Genomic DNA, 21,579 nt, shown 5'->3' on the forward strand with positions numbered 1-21,579 from the left:
AGCAAGTAAGTAGGTATTTAATAAGGATTTCTAGAGGGACCAAAAGAAAAACAAGTTTAATGGTGGGAGCAAATTATAAACCAGCAAATTATAAACCTCTATGAGCCCCAGCAGCAGCCAGTCTAAAAGATTTCTAAGTGTCAGAGTCGAAGCATCCTTTGCAGTTTGAAACGTCCCTAATGATGTCATCAGGTGTTCAGGTATCTTACACAGTAACATACATGAATCTCTGTTAAGTTTATTTCAAGTTATCCAGCTTCAGTTTGCAAGGCTTCAGGGAAAAGGCCAGGTTCAGTTCTCAGTGATTCCAAGTGAAAATGATGGGAAAAAATTGAAAACATTAGTTTGGAGATTTGTAGCCAGATATTTCAAGAGTCTAGAAGAATTCAGGATCTAATCCAGTTAACAGATATAAAAGAAAAATCTCAAAGACCATTATCAGAACTAGAACCTAATTATCCATGAATGTGTACTATAGTTTTTATTGAAACATAATTTGTCTCCCTAAAATCACCCTCATTTTTATAAAAGTTAGCCAAATTAAGACTAACTGGTTTGCAAAATAAGTTTAATTTTAATAAACTTTGCCCAATTGTTTACACAAATACAGCAAGAATAGCCATTGATAATATAGGCTCTTTTAAATCTGCTTTGCTGGAATTTTTTATGAGGAATCTTAGATTGAACTTTAAAAGCCTCTCAAAGCCAGAAAACCCAAGCCAAGGACTTATCATCAGATTTCACCTGCAATACCTACAGATTTGGGTGGATTCCTCTCTTCTCGAGGTTCCCCAAAATATTTCAAGGTTCCAGGTGCCTGCTAGATAAGACCTTCCTTACTTACTGGGTAAGATAGCTGGAGTCCCTGTAAACAAGGCACCAGGCCAATATTTCCAAGTGGTTTTATTTCCAAAAGTCAACCTTTATTCCTCAAAAGGTGTCTTGTCATATCTGAGTCTGTATGTTTCTCTCAAATATGACATTCCAGTCAAAACCTTGGTAATATAACCCATGTTTCCAATTGTGTCTCGTTATAAGGAAAACAGATTCTCATTGAACTTATGCAAATAACTATGTTGCCATGAAAACAATACTCACTCATTAAGAATTTCCAAATCCTGGAGAGATCAGATAGGGATAAAAATAAATAAATGTTTCACATCTGCTTACAAAGGTATAATTTATCATATTGGTATAAGTCATAGTTAGCATGAAAGAGGGAAAATGACTTCCTTAAATCTGGAAACGAAATAGAATGTCAAAAAAATCAGCAATATCTCAAATGAAAAGTCATATAAATTATAATCATCCTCATCAGTTCATTCAGTCCTGTCTAATCAATTCTTGATCTTAATCTTCTGTTAACTGTTTTATGAGGTCATCAGTTTCTCTGTTAGAGTTGTGTAATTTCTTACCCAGTTCAGTTTCATAATCAGGAAGCTTATCAGAAGCCTGTATTCTAAAGTGCCAGAATCCTTTCCATGAATTTCTCTGAAGACAGAACATATTTACAAAAGCAAAAAGCATCAAACAGCAACTGTCTACAAATGACAAAAGACTCAAAAGGGCAATTTACAAAAAGACTTGGCTGTTTCTGAAACATACAACACTTCAAGATAATCATTAGAATTATGGTTGACAATCAGGACAGATCAGAATTTTAGGAATGTTATATAATTTTTAAAACTTATATTAATAACATTTACCCACATAATACTACCCTAGAAGGTTTATCATCACTTATTTGACAATGCTTCCCGTGTAATTTAACATACCAAATAAGCCTAATTAGCTTAGTATCTTCCTCCTTATAGGAAGAGAGAGCAAATTTCTTTGAGAAGTCTCAGGAGCGCTCTGAAAATCCTCAGAAAAATTCGCTTTCTTCTTCCAGGTCAAAAGAAAGACTTTATTCAGGATTTGAATATTTACGGGTGGGGGGAGCTTGTCAAAAATATCAAAAGGTTTTAAAACACTTGGTCAAACAGGAAACAATGCTCACCCTATTCAATCAAAGTGAGAACAGAAACAGTCAAGGGTGAACAGAGTTAAAATAGTGAAAACATCTTAATAGAGAGACCACAGTCTGTTTGAACATAGGAAATTATTTGAACACAACACAGATCCTCTGTCTTGTAGGTAGACTTACTCAAAAATAAAGTAAAACCTTTTATAACCTCTTTATCAAGAGCAAACCAAAAGTTCACGAAAATTATCCTTTTGAGAGAGAAAACCAAATTTTAATTTTTGTACCAGCTCATTTTTTACATTAAAACTCAATTACTTAATTGGATTTACTTTAATCTTAGCCAACTTGACCAGGCATAAAACTCCTTTCAGAATTTCTCTTTCACAAACCTTCTATAACTTTCTTTTTACATTCAAAATTTGTCCCATGCTTCCTTTTTTTATCTTCCAGTACTTTAAGACAAATTTATCTTTCTTAACCCAACAAACAAAAGTATTTCCATTCTTTATACCTTCTTCACTGAAAACTCATGTCTTACTTTCCTTGAATACAAGTCTGTTTTCCTTATTAATTTTAGTAGCTTGAATTACACATATTAATTAGAATTTTCAACCCTTACTGACCTTAGTGAAAACTAAAAACTAAGAAGTTATGAACTGTTGTTTACATTAGTATTCCGTGGTTTGGCAAATTTATAAATACCTTTTGTAATTTCTAAAAACATGTTACTTCGTAGTACAATTTTTTAATAAAATACAAGACATGTTTACTAACAGACCCCAACATCTTTTAGTTTCTTTGTAATAAGAAGCCTAAAGTAGATAAACCTAGACATGTCTAACTATATTGTTTCAGTATTTTATCTTATTTAAAAAATGACCCAGAGAGTCAGTGAGTTTTTTATCATTCAATTTCACCTAGCAAAACTTCAAAGTTTCAAGTTACCAAAAAGGTTTTGAAAGTTATTTTAAATACACATGCCATAATACATAATTATTGTTAAAAAGTTCAGCCAACACTTTTATCTTTTTCATATCTATTTAGTTTACTCTTTCCCAATAATTATTTAGATTGCCTACAAAACTTCATGAGACATTGGACAAAATCAGTTATCATTCTGAGATATTATTTTGCTGAAAAATTTGTAGCAGGGATAACATGGGCTTACTTGACTAGTAAACCCAGGCTGTATGTCTGCATCATGTCAAATGCTGATGACTCTGAGGACATGTCCATTTTAATCAAAACAGCAATCTTAAATAAGTTTTCAGTTATCAAAGATTAATTTATATCATGGTAACTTGAAAGATATCTGGGTTCGTTTGTATTATATTTACAATTTACGTAGTGCTTACTTTTAGCCAATTAAACAGAACTCTTAATTTTGGGCCATACCATCCAGAAGTAAAAATATCACACACATCTAACATACATACAGACACACATACGCAGAGTCTCCACAGCTATTGTTTTAAAAATTGCTGCCATGAATCAAGTACAGTAATACAAAGCTCCCTAGTTATGAATCGAAATTTTGCTTTGAGCCTTTTTACTAATATTTGTGGAGAAGACACTCAAGATGCTAGATTTTTGGTGAGGGTGCTCTTATGGCTGTTTTTTGGCCTCGTTCCTTTTTGTTTCCTTCAGTCTTAGGAATTAGTGATGGGCTAGATAGTCCCCAGAGGATTTGCAAGCTCTTTCAGATAAGGGAAGTGGGTGGAACCTGAATTGCCTCTAGAGCTGCATTTCCAGTCTTACGAAGATTTTCTAAGGACAGTTGCTCTTGGTTTCTCAGACATTGGGTTGTAACTCAAGTAACGTTATAGGTTGATCTACCTGTCCAAGTACATCATAAGGGTGGAGAAACCTCTCAAGTTTTCTCCAAGATGGAGTTTCTGGGGCACAACCCATCCAAAATTGAAAGTGTTTCCAATTAATTAAAATGCACCCCAGGAGTGAGTCTCCGGGGATGCATGGGGCATTCTTCATGGCAGTAAAGCTGGTGTCTGACTGACAGCGAGACAGAGAAGGGTGCAGAGCCCAACTGCAGGCGTCAATATAGTTATAAGATTTAGTCAAGTCCCAGTCGGCCTGGGCACTTAGTCCCTCAGCAACATAAGGCAAGCCAGGGAGGCAAGAGACAAAGGCCTGGAGCAGGCTGGGGGCCAGGGATCCCTAGAGTTAAGTCCCTAGCAGAAAGTTTTTTAAGTTTCAGTTTTATAGGTCTAGGTTCTGCTCAGGTCCAGCCTGAACTTAACTGCAACTTGGTGACAACAGAGGAGGTGATGAGTGAGACAGAAAAGAAGGGAAAGAGGTGATCAGGCCTTGCCCTCCCGGCCTCTTCCCAAAGGTTATCAAATAAGGGTCACACAAACAACAGTTCCTGGAAAGACAGTTTACAGATTACAGGTCTCCTGTCCCCACAACTGACTCAGTGGGTGCCTAAAATACTCAATAATACTCAATACTCAGTGTTTAGGAGACAAAACAGGGTTCCAGATTCTGGAATCATCCAGGTGCGCAAAAACCAGAGGAGAGCTCCTAGGTTGGAACTCAGACTCTCCGAAACCAGCCGGGGTGGGGGTGGGGTGTGGAGCTCTCATTAGTATCTGAAAGACCACGAGTGGAAGCTGAGATTCCAAATTTGATTAAGTTCTTAAGACTAGTCATTACAAGAGCTCTCTGATTGTGGCCACGTGGTGTTACAGAAAAATACCATCTTTTTCCTTTTCATGGACTCATAACTGAAAGTTGCCCAGTTTTGAAGAATGCAGCCTAGGGGGCTGCAGGTGGGAATCAAATTACCATTACCCATTGTTTCAGAATTTAGACACGGCTGGTGAAAGCATACTTATGCTGCAGCCAGAACCAAAACCAAACCAACCCAAGCCAAGAGCACTTCTGTGAACAGATCCCTAATTCTTCCTTATTATTGAGTGTCCCTGAAACCAAGACCCTCACAGTGAAGGCCAGACCAAGGCTTCCTTTGTCAGAAGTTTCAGAGGGTGTCCCCTGCCAAAACGAGGCTTCCTTTTTGGAAGTCAGACCAAAGGAAGAAGAAATAAGAATGTGGTCACTTGTACCGAAGTCACTCACCAAAAAGACATCTTCCAAACCAAGAAACCATCTCTCTACTGCAAAGTGAAAGTATGCGCCAAGGAGTCGGCAGTGCCAAGCCAGGAAAGAATCCCGGAACAGCCCCAGGAGAAACCCTCCTGACAGCTGCTGGACTCGTCCACAGGTTCTCCACACTGTCAAGGGGCTGATGAATCTCAGGCAAAAAGGTCCGTCTGGACTGAGCTCCTGGCTGGCTCACCAAATTTTTACTGCACCGGGTTCATTCTTGCCCACTGCCCAGAAAGCCAAACACCGAGATGACGAGATTGCAGCAGAGAGAGGGTTTAATCACAAGGCAGCCATGTGAGATAGCGAGAACATGAGCCTCAAATTCGCTTCCGTGAAAATAGGGACTCAGGGATATTTATGGGATGGGTGGCAAGGTGGTCTGAAATGTGGAGGTGGGTGATTGGAGGTGAGGAGAGGTGAAGTAATTGATGATGTGCACAAGCATAGTAGGACTCCACGCCTCTTCACAGGATCCATGGTCACAAAATGGCGGCATTAGCATGATCTCAGGGTGGAGTTTTTAGCCTCTTAATGTCAAAAGGTCACCTATTGGACATCTGCAAGGGCCCAGTTGATGAGTTGGTTGTCTCAATCAACCTGAAGTGGACGAAGGGGAATTAGAACCTAATTCCTGAAAAGCAGCTCAATCCCCCATTACCATGGGGACCCAGTCTCCAGGGAGATGTCATCTATAGGAGTCTGGTGGGAGGCAGGTAGCGTATCCCCTAAACAGCACAGTTAACAATGGGCAGGTTAAACAGCCAAAAGCTATCGTCAGTAATTGCAAAAAGGAAAAACACTTTAGTTCCTAGCTACTTAATCATCAGTGGCTAACTGTGTGCTGGTCACATGCACACACATACACACACACACATTTCTAAACAGACTTTGGCAGAGAGAAGCGAGAGACCTAGAACCTAGAGTCTGCTCGTGACCTGCTGGAGCCATGAGACGTCCACTCGGAGGCTAAGGATCTGGCTGGGGGAAACTTTTATTTTAGTGTTGTCTTCCCATTATCTCCCTATTGCTTTCCTAATAGTTACTTTATGTGGTTTCTTTGTTTCATAAAAAAGAGAGTAATTTTGCTATGACTGTTTCATGATAACGGAAAGGGATGTTAGGAGGAAAATTAATTGTAAAAAGCTTCCTGAGTTCATCACAAATAAAAATGCTATAAAAATGCAAGATCTCATTACTAAATACTTTTCACTGCTAAAAAGTATACCTGACTCTGAGAATCCTGGCTGGGTAATGCTGAGGTTGGTTCTGGGAGCCAGCAAGGAGGAAAGGGAACAGAGGCCTCTGTGGTTTGCTCCTGGGGAGCAAGATAATCACAAGATAACTAGAACTTTCATGGTGCAGATCAGCACTCCTATGGGCATCTCTCCTTGGCGTGCTCAGAAGGTGCTTGTCTCCTCTTACTGGAGCTGGTGTATACGTGCCAGGGAGGAAGGAGAAAACAGCCCAGACCTGTGTCAGGAGTTTCCAAGTATGAACTAGCGGAAAACTAAGACTTCGTTCTTCAGTACCCTCCACTCTTCTTCATTATCTGTAAGTTAGGTTTGCGTAACAAGGAAGAGAGACAGAGAAATAAATGACTCCTTCCCGAATGCAGCAGAGGCAACCTGTGTGTGATGTTCCCGGGAGCGGCCGCACGTCTGTGGCGTCACAATAGAGGCCCTGTCAGTTTGGGTCCTCTGGACTCAAGATAGTCCCGAGATAGCTCTAACACCAAGATAGTCAGAAGGGCAAAAGATTGATTAGGGGTAAGGCCTGGGAGAGAGGACAGAGTGAGAGTGCAGGAGTCAGCAGAGACATTGAGGTCTGACACCTGTGAAAGGAGAAGAACCAGAAAGGAGGATCGAGGGGGAGGAGTGTCAGACCTAGGCACCGCCCTGAGAAAGTCTGTGCCGGCACCTCAGGAGCCTCTGTGCCAAGGCTGTCCATGCAGGAGAACTGAGCTAGGCAGAAACGACCAGGCCCCTGGTCGCCTGCTGACCTCGCTCCTTGGCTGGGGGCTCCCAGGAGAGCAGGTCCAGCTTAACTGCTGCAGTGGATCCTGAAGATGTTGTCGCTGAAGGCTGTCAGCTGGCTGCACTCCTCGCCACAGGTTCTCTTTGGAAACGGAGAGCTGAGCCACACGCTCCCACAGCTGCCATGTCCACCCCTTGGGCCACGCAGATCCACGTCCCCACACGTTGGGGGAGTGCTCCTCACTGGTTCCCATGGGTCTCGCTTCCTGAGGGGAGACCTAAAGAGAGAGGCGAGTGGAGCAAACCACAACTGCTGTCACTGCAAACAGTCTCAGGGCCACAACTGGTACTCATCACCCCCTCCTCACCGTTGAAAGTCCCCTCGCCCTCAGCTATCACTTCTGGACATCCCAGTAGTGGTGTGACTCACCCTCATCCTAAGGAGTGTGAGCCCCTGGAGACCATTCCCTTCTCAGGCCGGGGCTGCGACACTTGTCCATTCAGTTACAATTAGGCCAGGAGGACCAAGAGACACCAAAGCATGTCACCTGAGCTCCACACATATTCCTGCCTCTCCCCAGTGGAACAGCAGCTCTACCTCCTGCTGTTGACCAAGGTCAATAAACCCTGCCAATATGGTGACTCCACCTGCTGCTCCCTAGACACGAGACAACAACATGCTCAGGGGTAGCTTGTAGTTTAACAGGACTCGTGCTCTGTCTCTTGGCAGAAGTGCACCCTTTGGGGACCAAGGCCTCCAACCCTGCAGAGCCCAAAATTGTAGAGAGGAGAAGAACAAAATTGTCCACCAAGTCATTGACGATAAGTGGGGCCATTCCCGCTTTCAGTCCTTCGATCCAGGGGTAACTGGGGACACTGCCTTATGGAGGTCCCTGATTGAGTGCAGTCTGAATGATGGCATCTCATCCTTGCAGAGCATTCTCTCTGAGCTGGTGCTTCAGTTGCACCTTTGTTCAGGACAGTGTTCCAATGCCCTATCAGAGTGGCAGCTTCTGGACGGTATGAGTGTAATACAACCAGTTGAGCTCATGGTGATGGGCCCACCCTACACATCTTCACTGTCGAGTGGGTTCCCCCTTTGGATGCTATCTTGGGTGGGATTCCATGCATGTGGATCAGGTACTCTGTAAGCCCCTGGATTGTGGTGCAAACCCCTACAGGCTCTGCACGTGGGAAAAGCAAAGGCAAACCCATACCCCAAATAGACATCTATTCCTGTGCAGTCAAACCACTAGCCCTTCCAGAGTGTAAGGAGCCCAATGTGGTCAACTTGTCACCAAGCAGCCAGTTTATCTCAAGGAACAGTGTGATATCAGGGACTCAGTGCTGGTCTCTATTGCAGGCAGATTAGGTATTCAGAGGAGGCAATAGCTGGATCTGTCTTGGTAGGTGGGAGTCCATGCTGTGGGCCAACGCGTTGCCTCTATCTCTGCCACTGTGGCCACTCTGCTTATGTACCCATTATGCCTACCATGAGGCGGCTAATGTCAAAGGCTGGCTAGTGTCAACTGGCTAAGTCATTTTATCTACTTGGCTGTTCAGTGCCTCTTCTGTGGTAGATACTTTTTGGTGGACACCAACACGTGATACAAAAAATCTTAATATGTGGTATTTACTCCATATATTCATTCATATGCCTCTACCAAATACCTCCTTTATCACAGACCTTCTGATGCTTTCACGCTGCTGACCAGCTAACCAGGCAGGCCATTCCCCACTGCTCATGATTCCATACACTTCTCCTTCCACACCAAGTGGATACTAGGTGCGCCACTCAAAGTCCTACCATTGGGAAGATTTCCCCTTGCCACTGTCTTTCAAGGCCACCAGGGAGTGTGCCTGTAGTGTGGCCATCATCCACCATACTGAAATGATAGGTCCCTGATTCTTCATAGGTTTATCTCCCACCTTCTTGAGCAAACATGTGTTACTGAGGCCTCCCATAGACTAGCCACCTCTCTTCCTATAGGGTCAGGATGACATCATCCACATGACAGACCACTGTGATATTCTCCAGGATGCCCAGATTGGCCAGATGGCCTCAGTCTAAGTTATGACACAGGCAGGAGAGTTAACACAGCTTTGGAGCAAAAGTGTAAAGCATATTGTCTGTTTCATAGGAGTGCAAACTGTTTCTGATTTTCTTTTCTGATTGAGTTAAAAATAAGCATATTCTCCAAATTAATGACCACATATCGTGCACATGAGGCCTCATCAATTGGCTCCAGCAGCACCACCACGTCCAGTGCTGTGGCCACAATGGGCCCACTGCTTGGCTGAGCTTACAATAGTGTGTTGTCATTTTCCAGTTGTCCCTACTTTCAAGTCAGCTAATTAAGAGGAGAGATGATAGGGACAGCCACTCTTTTAGATTTTTAAGAGTGGCACCAGTCTCCACCATCAATGCCCAGAACGTGAACTTGTCTTTGATTTATCATTTTGGTTGCAGAGATGAGGCCAGGTGTGTGGAAGGGCAGTTTCAGAGTCTTCTGCCTGGCCACTGCACTATGATAGCTCCTACTCCCCAAGCTGAGGACCCATTGTGCGGATGTCTCTAACTGCCAAGTATGTCCTTCCCACTCATGCTTCTGGGGATGGGGAACCAATCACAGGTGGCCTTGAAGAGCAGTGAGTTTTCCTGCCTACGTCCTCCTAAGAAGGCTTGGCACTCACCTGACCAAACAGGAAAAGCTGCTTTGGGGCAGTGGAGGCGAGAAGGTATAGAGACTTTGAATGGGGCTCTTTGTGACTAGGAGGCGGAGGGTTGTTCCTCAAGGAGAGCAAGGAAAAAAAAGCTCAGTTTCCAAGATAGGACATCCAGCTGAAGTAGAAACGAGTAAAATCCAAGACCTTCTCCTGATTGTTCTGAAACAAGGAATCTATGCCTTCGTGAGTCTACATTTTATTAGATTTATTCAGACATAGTGATGTATTTTGGTGCCACTGTAAATAGCATATTTGTAAAATTTAAATTGCCAACCACTGTTGGTGTTTAGAAATTCAGTTGATTTTTGCATATTGACTTTGATTTGAGCAAACTCACTTGCAAATTCCAAAACTTTGTCAATTCTTTTGGATTGTACATATATAATTCTATCATCTGAGAAGAATAACAGCATTATTTATTTCCTGGTGATCCCCATATCTTTTATTTTTTCTTTTTGCTTTACTCCACTGGCTAGGACCTCCAATATGATCATCACTAAAACTGGTGAGAGCGGACCCTTGTCTTAGTGCAAAGGGGAAGCATTCAGCATTTACTCCAAGCAGGAGCTCTGCTGTAGGTTTGTGTGTGGGTGTGGACACGTCGATAAGATCAAGGCTGAGGCCTCCAATTCCTGCCTTGTCGCAAGTATTTATCATGAATGCGGATGATGAATTTTATCAAAGGATGTTTGTATCTGTTTAAATGATTTGATGATTTTCTCCTTTATTCTGTCACTTGGGTGATTATGGTATTTTTCTCTTTCCTCTTCTTTATGCACACGATCTCTTACTGACTGCCCATCCATGCTTCCAGGCCTCTCTTTAAGGAATTCCTTTCATGATGTTTTCTCTTAAAGCCACTTTATACTATCACTTGGACTTCATTGTTACTTTCCTTCACACCAATAGCCACTTTATCTTTTGTTATGTCACTTTTATTGTATTTTAAAATTTCTCTATTTTTCCCCAAGTTTTTATTTTGAAAAATTTTGAACTTCAGGAAAGTTTTGCATCATAGTGATACCTCCACGTGTCCTTCACCTGGACTCACCCACTGTTGACATCGTGCCCCTTTCTTCCCTCGTCGTGTTCCTGCACACACATTGTCGGGCTTCAGCTGAGCCATCTGAGGATCGGTGCTGACACGAAGGCAATTCACCCTCAGTACTTCCCCTTGTCTTTCCTCCAAACAAGGGCATTCTCCTACAAATCAATTGTCATATTAAGGACACAACATTAATTCATAATATTATCTAATACATAATTCAGAGTCAAATTTCCTAAATTGTGTTAATAATGTCCTTTATAGCCTTTTTAAAAAATTTAGAATCTTATCAAGGATCCTGTATAGCATTTAGTTGTCAATCTGGAATATTCCCTGTCTGATTTTTTTTTTCTGTCATCACATGGATTTTTTTGAAGAGTCCAAGCCAGTTGGCCATTTCAAAGAATGTCTCTCAGTTTGAATTTGTACAATGTTGCTCATGATTAAATTCAGGTTAAACATCTTTGACAGGAAAATTACATAGGTGATGTACACAGATTTATTTTCAAATGTGAAACTAACCTGAAATTAACTCAACTTGGTTATGATGCATTATTTTATATGTATAGAATAGGCATATACTCTCTATATAGTCTCTCTATATATACATATATAAAATAGCTCTCAAATATGTATGTATATATATGTGTGTGTGTGTGTGAGTGCATGCACAAAAATAAACAAAATGCTAGAAAACCAAACTCATACTCATTAAAATCCAATAATGAAATATTGGCTGGGATTTTTACTCTCTTCCTGGTCAATGCAAGGACTTTAGAATATTTTTATTTCATTTTTTCCCTTCTGAATGTTACTGTTTGTATTTATTTTTTCAAGATTGGCACCTGAGCTAACATCTGTTGCCAGTCTTCTTTTTTTCTTCTTCTTCTTCTTCTTCTTCTCCCCAAAGCCCCCAGTACATAGTTTCATATTTTAGTTGTGGGTCATTCTAGTTGTGGCATGTGGGATGCCGCCTCAGCATGGCCCGATGAGTGGTGCCATGTCAGCGCCCAGGATCTGAGCCAGCAAAGCCCTGGCTGCCGAAGCAGAGTGTGCGAACTTAACCACTCGGCCACGGGGCCAGCCCCTACTGTTTGTATTTTCAGTCTATAATTTTAGGTCTAATGATTGTGTATTTGTGTATCAATTTGTTTTATATGTATTCTTTTTATTGCTCTTCATTTCTTCCTTTCATCTGGAATTATTTTCCTTTTAGTATTTCCTTTAGCATGTGTCCTTGGTTCAGCTCCCTTGTTTGATCAATGGATAAACTGAAGGCGATAGATGTTAAGTGACTGGATGAGGTGCCCCACATCTCAGAGGCAGAGCTGGGACTGGCACCCAGATACTTCTGAATCCTGGGATAGTATTTTTTCCTCCACATCATTGGAGCCAGAAGAATAAAAGAATAATTAATTGACATGGATGGTCAAATCTACTAATGAAATATTGTAAAACCAGTTATTTTGATGAATTGGCTTTGACGTACTAGCAAGCAAAAGCAAAACACAGTTTGTCAGCGAAAGACACAAAAATATTAATTAGGGAAGCTCACTCAAGTGACATAGTATCAGATATATGATAAGCTGCTAGGTAATATTTCCCTGAACATAATGAAACATTGGCCACCAAATGCTGGCTTAGGCATCCCTGCTACTTTTTATACCGATAACAGTATCATCTGTGAACTGAAATAAATGGCTGCCCCAGGGAAAGTAGAAATCCAGAGTACATTTTCCATGCCCTGGAGAGAAGAAAATTGCAGCAGTAACACAGAATTTGAAGTGGAAATGGGACTGTGAAACAGAAAGAGCGATTTAGAAAGCAAGAACAGTTGGCAGGGAGCCGCGTCCTCTAATGACTGCTCCTTCAGAGCAGCCTGAGGACTCCGTAGCCACACCTCTCGGGCCTCACGTCGAGGTTATGTTCTTGGTGTGCTAAGAATTTCAAAGGGAGAAAGAGAGAAGACTGAGAGATAAAGCTAATCACTTCTTCCTTTTCTGTATTCAGTAGTTTGCTTTTATTCTTCACTGTTCCCAAAGTACTGTTCTGTGATATTCCTGAGATTCCCAACCTATCATGTCTATCTTGAGATTTCCAATTTGTTTCTTTTCTTTTTTTGCTTCCCCAACTGCTCCTTTATTTAATCCCTCTTTTCTAAAGGATTTCAATTATACAGATTTCTTCTGTAGAAACACCACTTTCCCCATGGTGGCCAGATTCAATTTCCCAGTTACTGCTGTCTTTGCCCAATGGGGTAATGAAAACAGTGGCCCTGCCAGTGGGATGGAGGTTATGCGTAGACTCAGCAGCACGGACTTCCCCTCCCCCGGGTCGGCCTGGCTGCAGACACTCCTGAGAGCCCAACCTGCCAACAGCAGGGGCCAGCCCTCAAGCTGCACGCAGCACCATTATCCAGGGAATCAGCCGACGCCGAGCGCCTGGTGGGTTAAGTTATACTGCTTCAACCGCGGAGGGGTGGTGCTCGTCTTCACTGGAGGAGACGGTTACTCTGGATATGGATTTTCTTTTCCTGCCTGAAATGTTTCTACCAAAACTATCATTTGTGGGCTTAGAGAATAGTTTTCCACTGTCATGGTACTAAACACTGCATCACTTCAGACCGAAGAACTCATTTCACAGAAAATCAAATGTGGAAGAGGGCCCATGATCTTCCCATGTTCTCCATTATCCTGAAACGGTTAGCTTACAAGAATGGTGGAATGTCCTTTGAAAGACTCATTTATGGCGCCAACATCCTGCAAGGCTGGAGAAATGCCCTCCAGAATGCAGTAAATGATCTAAACCAGCGAGCAATATGTAGTGCTCTTTCTCCTGTAGCGAGGATTCACAGGACTGGGAATCAAGGGTGGAAATAAGAGTGACTGCTCTCACTACAACCACAGTGATCCACTAGGAAAATGTCGGCTTCCTACCCCAACGACTTTAGGCTCTGCTGGTCTAGAAGTCTTGGTTCCAAAGAGAATAACCCTTCCACCAAAGGACACAACAATGATTCCTCCTAGAAGTTGAGACCACCACCTGGCCACTTTGGGTCCCTCATGCCACTGAATCAACAGGCAAAGAGATGGTTACTTTAACTCATCGGGCTAACTGATCCTGATCATTAAGGGAAAATGATGTTGCCAGTACACACTAGGGGTAAGGAAAAGTACATCTGGAATGCAAGAGAAAAACATCACCCAACAATTTGAGAAAGGGGGGAGGGAACCTTGTATTCTCTTCTGGGAAAGGGATGTATGTTTTTGATTGCGTATGGTGTAAGTGTGTCATGTTAGGTGGAAACATGAGGTGGTTATTGTCTTTATTTGGAGATTAAGGACGGTGTAAGGAGATGTGCGCAGGCTCCAAGTCAACAAAGGAAGGACTGTGGTGGTTTTGAGTGTGTCAGCTGGCCTTGGCTGAACTATGTCTCTGAGAATCTCTTTTCCCATGTGCTTTTCGTCAGGGTGGACCACAAGAGAGATTCGGGCTTGAGACTTTGGGGGAGGAAGTGAAGCAGAAGTCACTTTGCAGCTAACACATCATCACTGGCGTGCCGACTCCCCTCCTTGGTGTGAGGCAGTGACTGGCCTGCAACTGACCCATGTTCCCATGGGTCCCCTCAGTTCCTCCAGCTCCTGACCTGAGGTACGTGTTGAGTTCTATGACCAAGGGCCCAGCTAATGCATGACACCCACACCACTAGGGTCAGAGGCAACAAAAAGTGGCGTGGGTTTTAGCCTGTCCTCATGGGCTCCCACCGTGCTTTGGATTCCAGCTTCTTGCTCTCCCCACCTTACGTCCATCTTCTCTTTCCAAATGCTTGTCCTGCCTTACAGAGATTGTACCAGAGTTGCACAAGGTCAAATCCCTGTAACAAATCTGTATAAATAAAACATAAGCCTAAACATACATATATGTGTGTGTATATATGAAAAGCAGATTCACTAGGATACACACATACCTAGCGATATATAGATATAGATACATAGATACATAACCTCGTGGTTCTGCTTTTATTACTGAACTTTGGATGATATATGATACAAAGTATGTCCTCTTATCATAATGGAATTAATCTACAAATCCATAACAGAATGATTATAGGAAAGTCTCCAAACATTAGGAAATTAAACAACACACTTCTAAATCACGAGTCAAAGAAGAAGTCACAAAGGACATTAGAAATGGTAAATGTTGGATATCAAATATACCGAGTTTGTGATGCCACCCATAGCATCTGGAGTGCACTAGTACCCTCTATTAATTGAAGGTATCTTAGGTGGGGTTCCTACAAGCAGATTCTGGTGCTAGTAATTTATTGGAGGACTTCTCAGGAGGAATGGATTAAGGAAGTAAGGAGAAAGGAGAGGTCAGGGAAAGAAGGCAGCAAAGATATCCTTAGCAGGAGCCCACCAGGATCTTAGGAACACAAGTGGCACCATACAATTAACCCGCCTTCAGGCAAGGGGGCCTGGCCTTTACTATAGCAGGCAGTCCTTGGCTGCAGGCCAAGTCGGGGCTAAGTTTCCAGACATCTCTAGATAGCCAGCTCCCTCGGGCAGAGGTCAATTCTCCAGAGGAAGGTACTTGGGGGTCCCTGCTCCCAGGGGCCACGGTAGTGTCCCCTGAAGCAAGGGGAAGACCAGGCTTGTTTTTCAGAATCTGTCTTCATCTGTAGAATAAGAATATCACCCCTGTGCTGGCTCCTTCCTGTATGGTTGTCAGAAGAGGATGAGATAATACGTAGGAGAGTGCTTGGAAGCCCCAGGCTATGCTACTGTAAGCTCTTGGTGCCAACTTTGAAAACCCGCACATCCCACCTGGACCCTAAACAACTGTTGATTCCTTCCCCAAGAGTGAGGTTGAAGAAAACAGAGGAAACTGAGACTTCCCCAGGTGGAGGTGTTTTGACCTTGGTGTCTGAAGTTGGGGCAGGGTGGTCTAGGGAGGAGGCAGTCCAGCTTGGGGGTGAAAGGAGAAAATAGGAGGGGAAATTGTTGGGTTCTGTCCAGCTCTACCCTCCCGTTGCCTGAGGACACACAGTGCCCTCCGACCTCAGCTCCAGGTGTCCTCAGCCATGATATCACAGTCTAGAAGATCAGGAGGAGAGATGTGGGTGGGGGCTAACTGACCTCAGGCAGCTTTGTGCAGCTCTCCTCCTCCTCCAGACCCTGGGGGCTCGGAATTACAGTCTAGCTGCTTCTCGCTGGGGTGTAAAGCCTGGGGGCTTGGGGGAGGAGTGGGAGTTCTGGGCTAGATTTCTGAGGCCAGCTGCTCGCTTCCCCAGGCACCACCCCAGCCCCACTCCCTGAGCTTGAGGGTTCCGAACTTTTCTCAGATACATTGTCCCACTGCTTTGGATATTCTGTTGCACATTGCAACAGTTTCTGTTGAGTGTGTACTTAGGAGTGGCATTGCCGCGTGCTTAGCGTATGTGAATGATCCACTTTAGTAGGTAAGGCCAAACTATTACCAAAGCAGTTACCCCAGTTTATATTCTCACCAGGAACTTGTAAAGGATCCTGGAGATCCGTGTCCTCTCCAATATTTCATCTTGTCAGTAGTGCTGTTCATAATAGTAAAATCCTGGAAACACACAAATGCCCCACAGTGGTTCAGTGGACGAATAACCTATGGGATATTTACAGAGTGGCATATAATACAGCATTCAAAAATTATGAACTGCAATGCACAAAATAATATGGATAAATCTTATCAATATAATAATAAGTGAAAAATAAGTCCAGAAGATTACATACAGCACAGTACCACTTTGTGTAAAGTCAAAAGCTATACACACACCAACACACACACACACACACACACACACATATATACTTTTTAACAATACATTTATATCCTAAGAGAAAAAGTATATAGAAAGCCAAACAAGGTCATGCTAAACACAGGATGATGGTGAGGGATGACAGGGATGGTCTGATGGGAGGGACCATGCGGTTAACTTCAGTTACTGTCAAGGTCCTAGCTTTTAATTTAGGTGTTACATTCTCAGGTATTTATTGCATTGTTTAAAGTATCTAATTAGATAACTGAGTAAAGTAAAAGTCCATGTGTGAACCAATGATGAGGCTCTATTACGAACCAAGCATTTTGTTAATTCAATTCTGTATACATATACATACAAACTTTAAAACATAGAAGAAAGGAGGGAAGGAAACATGGATAGAGGGAAGAAAGCACTCAGAAAGAACTAACCAGAAATTGTTAACGTGGCATGTTAGCCAGTGCCTTACCCACAGGGGCTGGTTGGGTGCTGTGTGCCGTTTATTTCTTTGTCTCCCTTAGGGCTTCACCATTTCAAAAAGATGGGCATTAACCTCCATCAAAACTCTGAAGAACCCATGAACTACTCAATTTTGCAACCCATTCCTGGGACCTCACAACCTCCAAAATAAAACTGTGGCACGCAGAGATGGCTCTTGCTCTATATCCAGTGGAAACAGAGAAAGACTTGAAACAAGAGGGGTGTTGGTGTAGCCAGGGAAGCTGTCATTAAGGGGTCAGTAATGGAGCAATTAAGAGACAATTTTATCACGGACAGAGCGAACCTTATAAATTACGAGTCAGTTAGGGAAATGATTCTCTTCCTTTTTATGTGTGTAGTACGCATTACTTCTGGGAATGTCTCTCGTTCCTTGGGAGATGCATATAAGCATGTGTGGATGTGTCTGTGCTTACTTGCCAACAGGTGTCTCATGGATGCTTAAAAGGATAAATAGGTATTTCTTCAGAACTCACCCCGTCAGAGTCCTTAAAAAGGATTGGACTTGAGTGGACCAACGAGCTCTCTGTGGGTCCTCTGGAACAGCAGCCAAAGCCCACTGCATGCCATCCTGAAGCCAAGTAAACCACTCATGGTTGAACCTAATTTTTTCCCCCTCTTACCAAATATAATGGTGCAGACTGACCCTTAAGTGGAAGGGAACACCAGCATTTGGATTTCCAGCATTATTAAACTACTCCCAAATTTACCTTTTCTCAATTAAATAAACCCAGATATTTCAGGTTTTCCTCATAGAAATCTGTTCCCAAGCATTCATCTTTTTTTAAATTCAAGGTTAATTCTATATGAAGTATAATTTACACACAATAACATTCACCCTTTTTAGGTATATATACAGATTGATAACAGGTACTTCACATTTGACAGGCTTATGAAGAGTACGGAAGCAGCCAAAACCCCTTCTTTCTGGTCTCTGGTCAATGTGTGTTTGATTGTAGGAGCCACAGCTGTCAGGAGGATTAATCCAGGGAGAGGTAAGGAGACTACCTGAGTCCTCTACGGAGGCTAGTGGTGCTTCTGGAGCTTATATTGTGTATCAGTCAGCTCGGGCTGCCATAACAAGATATGGTAGACCAGGCAGCCTAACCTAGGCTGTTCTCATAGTTCTCATAGTTCTGGAGGCTGGAAGTACGAGATCAGGGTACAAGAAGGGTTGGTTCTGGTGAGACTCTCTTCCTGCCTTGCAGACAGCTGCCTTTTCACTGTGCCCTCACATGACACGGAGAGAGACAGAAAGCTCTCCGGTGTCTCTTCTTAGAAGGGTAATAATTCCATCATGAGGGACCCATCCTCATAACCTCATCTAAACCTACTTACCTCCCAAAGGCCCCATCTCTAAGTACCATCACATTGGGGGTTAGGGCTTCAGCGTATGAATCTGGGGGGACCCAGGTCAGTCCATAGCATACCCACAGAGTGTGTATCTGGCTGAAGGCTTCAGACCTACAATGGGTGGGGGAGGGATGGAGACTCTCCTACTTCTACAGAAGTGCTCAGAGTCACTCTTCGTTCGTAATCACAACTTAATGAGGAAACCAGAGGATCAACTGTTTCTATGGGAAACACAAGAGCTGGATGTTTTTTTTACCCCCATTTGGGTCAAAGGGTGTCATGTTGAGACTCAACATTACTCCTCAGTGTCATCACTTGTGAGTCAAGAGTCAAAGTTCTACAGTCAGCACGTCACTTAACAACTGGGATACATTTGCTAGGCAATTTCTTCATTGTGCGAACATCACAGAGTGTACTTACACAAACCTAGATGGTATAGCCTACTACACGCCTAGGCTCTATAGTAGTAATCTTATGTGACCACCATCATATGCGCAGTCCGTCAGTGACCAAAACATAATGATGCAGTGCATGACTGTGAAGCTAGGGGCCAACTTGCTTTAACTACACTCAGTTAGTTGCCTGTTTGCAAAAGTAGTGGGATAATGCATTAGTAAAGGCCATCCTATAGATAACCTCTCTGACACTTGGGTTGCCATGGTAATGCATGCTTAAGTTGTTTTTCAGGAAGTGAGAGTTCACTCCTTGTCCAGTTAAGACCACCGACTCATCAACTGGGTCTGCGTGGATGACCCACAGGTGACCTCCTGACAACAGGGAGCTGAAAACTCCACCCTCAGATCATGCTAATGCCACCGTTTTGTGAACATGCATCCTATGACGGGCCATGAAGCTTGACTAGGCTTGCACAGATCATCAATTACCTCACTTCTCCTCACCTCCTATCATCTATTCCCACACTTCAGACCACCCTGCCTCTTTATCTCATAAATTTCACTAATCCCCGTTTTCAGGGAGGCAGATTTGAGTCTTGTTCTCCCATCTCCTCATTTGGCCACCTTTTGAATAAATCCTTACTTTGCTGCAAAACTTGTCATCTCAGTGATTGGCATACTGTGTGGTGGGCAAAATAAGCCTGGTTTGGTAACGATTGTATTCTCCAGAAAATGGGGGGTCTTCCCAACCCTCAGAGTCTACAGTCAGAGGCACAATAAATTCAGGTTAATTTAACCCTCTTTATTCTAACCATTGAGGTTCCAATGCATCTGCTTTAAAAGGAGCAAGATGATGAATTTTCTCTGATATTCAGAGATAGAACAATAAAACTCAGAAAAGTCAAGATGGCCCTGAGGCATTAGAAGAGAGGATAAAGCCTCTGTAGTGGGTACTTTACATGTAGTTGGCCTTTCCATGAAACTGTGAAAGGTTATCATTGTTCAAGAACCGCTTTGGGATCCTCAAACAAAAGAATCAATTTACATATTCAATGAGAAAAACCTCCAGTGAATAATACAAAATTCTAACTGAACCCTCAAACAGAGTCACTTTAGCTCTACCAAATAATAATAAATTATTAAATAAAAAAGCTACAGCTCTGAGAATAAAACCTAAGAGTTTCTCTAAAATCCTCTAATGTGATGGGATCCAAATATAATTTGAATAAATAAGCTTTGCTCCAAAAGTGCGTGAAATCCTTTCATTGTGATTGTTTCCATGTGTCTTTTTGAAAGCGCCACAGGCCACGTCCGAGAGGGATAGAAAACAGACTCTTTCGTCTAATGGCGTGTTTGCATTAGATAGCCCTACATTGGTGTTCTATCTGATCTGGCTCGATTCTGGGTGTTATAATTTGGGAGTGCAGACGGACACGGCCCCTGGAGAGGGAGGTGCTGCCAGTTGAGGGGAAGAGAAGCAGAGTGTGCTCTGTTACCAGATGATTAGGAGAGGCAGTGAGACTTCAAAATGAAAGGGCAGGAACATTTTCTTATCTCCATCCCCATAATTAAGTCATCAAAGTCCTGACTTTCCCCAATGTGTAGCCGTGTGGTTTTAAACAATGCCTTCGTTTGGGTTTCCTTACAGCCGACCAGGAGACAAGGACCTGGGGGCAGATAGTTTGCTTTGGAGAAAATCCCAGGAACACAAGTGAGGCACTGCTGAACAGGAGACAGGGGAGGGAGAGAAACAATAACGAGGGAGCCACCAGCCTCACATGGGGTTTTTCCCAAAGTACTTTGAAATCATTAGTTTGAGGCTAGATATTAACTCTAACTAACTTCCCATGGTTTGGAATTCTTGTGTATCTCTCCTTCCAAAAATATTCCCATGCTGGGTCTGCTCTTCCATACTTGTGTCCATCTGTATGAGGGTTGCATTCAAACTAAAAGTGTCCATTGGCCCGGCCTCCCGCCCCAGCCTCTCCTGGGCATTTTCTCTGGCTTGAAAGCCTGTGACTGAGATGTAGGTCCCTTTGGTAAATGCCAGCCCAGAGGAAGCATTAAGTCCACCTGCGCTGTGCCAGGGGAGGAAGGAGAGATGGCCCAGCTCACTGGAGACCTGGAGGCAGGATGACACAGGTGTGATCATCCTCACCTTCGGCAAATATTTCTTGGGCTCTTCTGGTATTCCTGCCTCAGATTAGTCCCTACCAGGAGAAGCCTACGTAAACAGCACAATGACAATGCAGGGTATCACTGAGGTGCCTAGGGAGTGTGACGGGAACATTGAAAAGGGAGCAGTCAGCTCTGCCCAGTTCATAGTCCAGGAGATGCTGAAGGAAAGGAATTGACCAGACGGAGAAGGATAGACACCCCTTTCAGAGAGAAGATGGCATGTGCAAAAGCCCAGGGTCTAGAGTGAGAACCAGTGAAAGGGAAGAGGGAAGAAAAGAGGAGGAAGAGAAGGTAAGGGTCGTGCCGGGAGGCAAAGGCAATTTGTAATGGAACCTGGACATTACCTCCTACGCTAAGGGGCTGGGGAGAGCTTTAAGCAGACAGATTTGCATTCTGTAGAAATCTCTCTAAGGTCGCTGCAGGGTAGAGAGCAAAGAGGTGGGTCTGGAAGCAGCGGAAGAGGTACTGTGAGTCTTAGTTTCCTTTGCTGCTGTAACAAATTGTCACAAACTTCGTGGCTTAAAACA

The 21,579-nt window shown here is 43.2% G+C and overlaps 1 protein-coding gene across 7 annotated transcripts in view; it reads left to right on the forward strand.

Annotated features, from left to right (window-relative positions):
- Positions 1-19,529, forward strand: part of ETNPPL (ethanolamine-phosphate phospho-lyase) — a 39,732-nt gene extending 20,203 nt beyond the window's left edge. For 2 of the 7 annotated variants that reach the window (XM_005607898.4, XM_070261594.1), the window contains one exon: positions 14,307-14,752. In XM_005607898.4, coding sequence (XP_005607955.1) covers positions 14,307-14,378 — 72 coding nt within the window. In that variant the 3' untranslated portion in view covers positions 14,379-14,752. Of the gene's footprint in view, positions 1-14,306; positions 14,753-17,149 lie in introns of those variants that run through there. The other 5 variants (XR_011436775.1, XR_011436773.1, XR_011436774.1 and 2 more) reach the window with 5 other exon arrangements.
- Positions 19,530-21,579: the final 2,050 nt, after the last annotated feature.

This window comes from Equus caballus, chromosome 2, assembly GCF_041296265.1.
Source record: "Equus caballus isolate H_3958 breed thoroughbred chromosome 2, TB-T2T, whole genome shotgun sequence".
Lineage (NCBI taxonomy): Eukaryota > Metazoa > Chordata > Mammalia > Perissodactyla > Equidae > Equus > Equus caballus.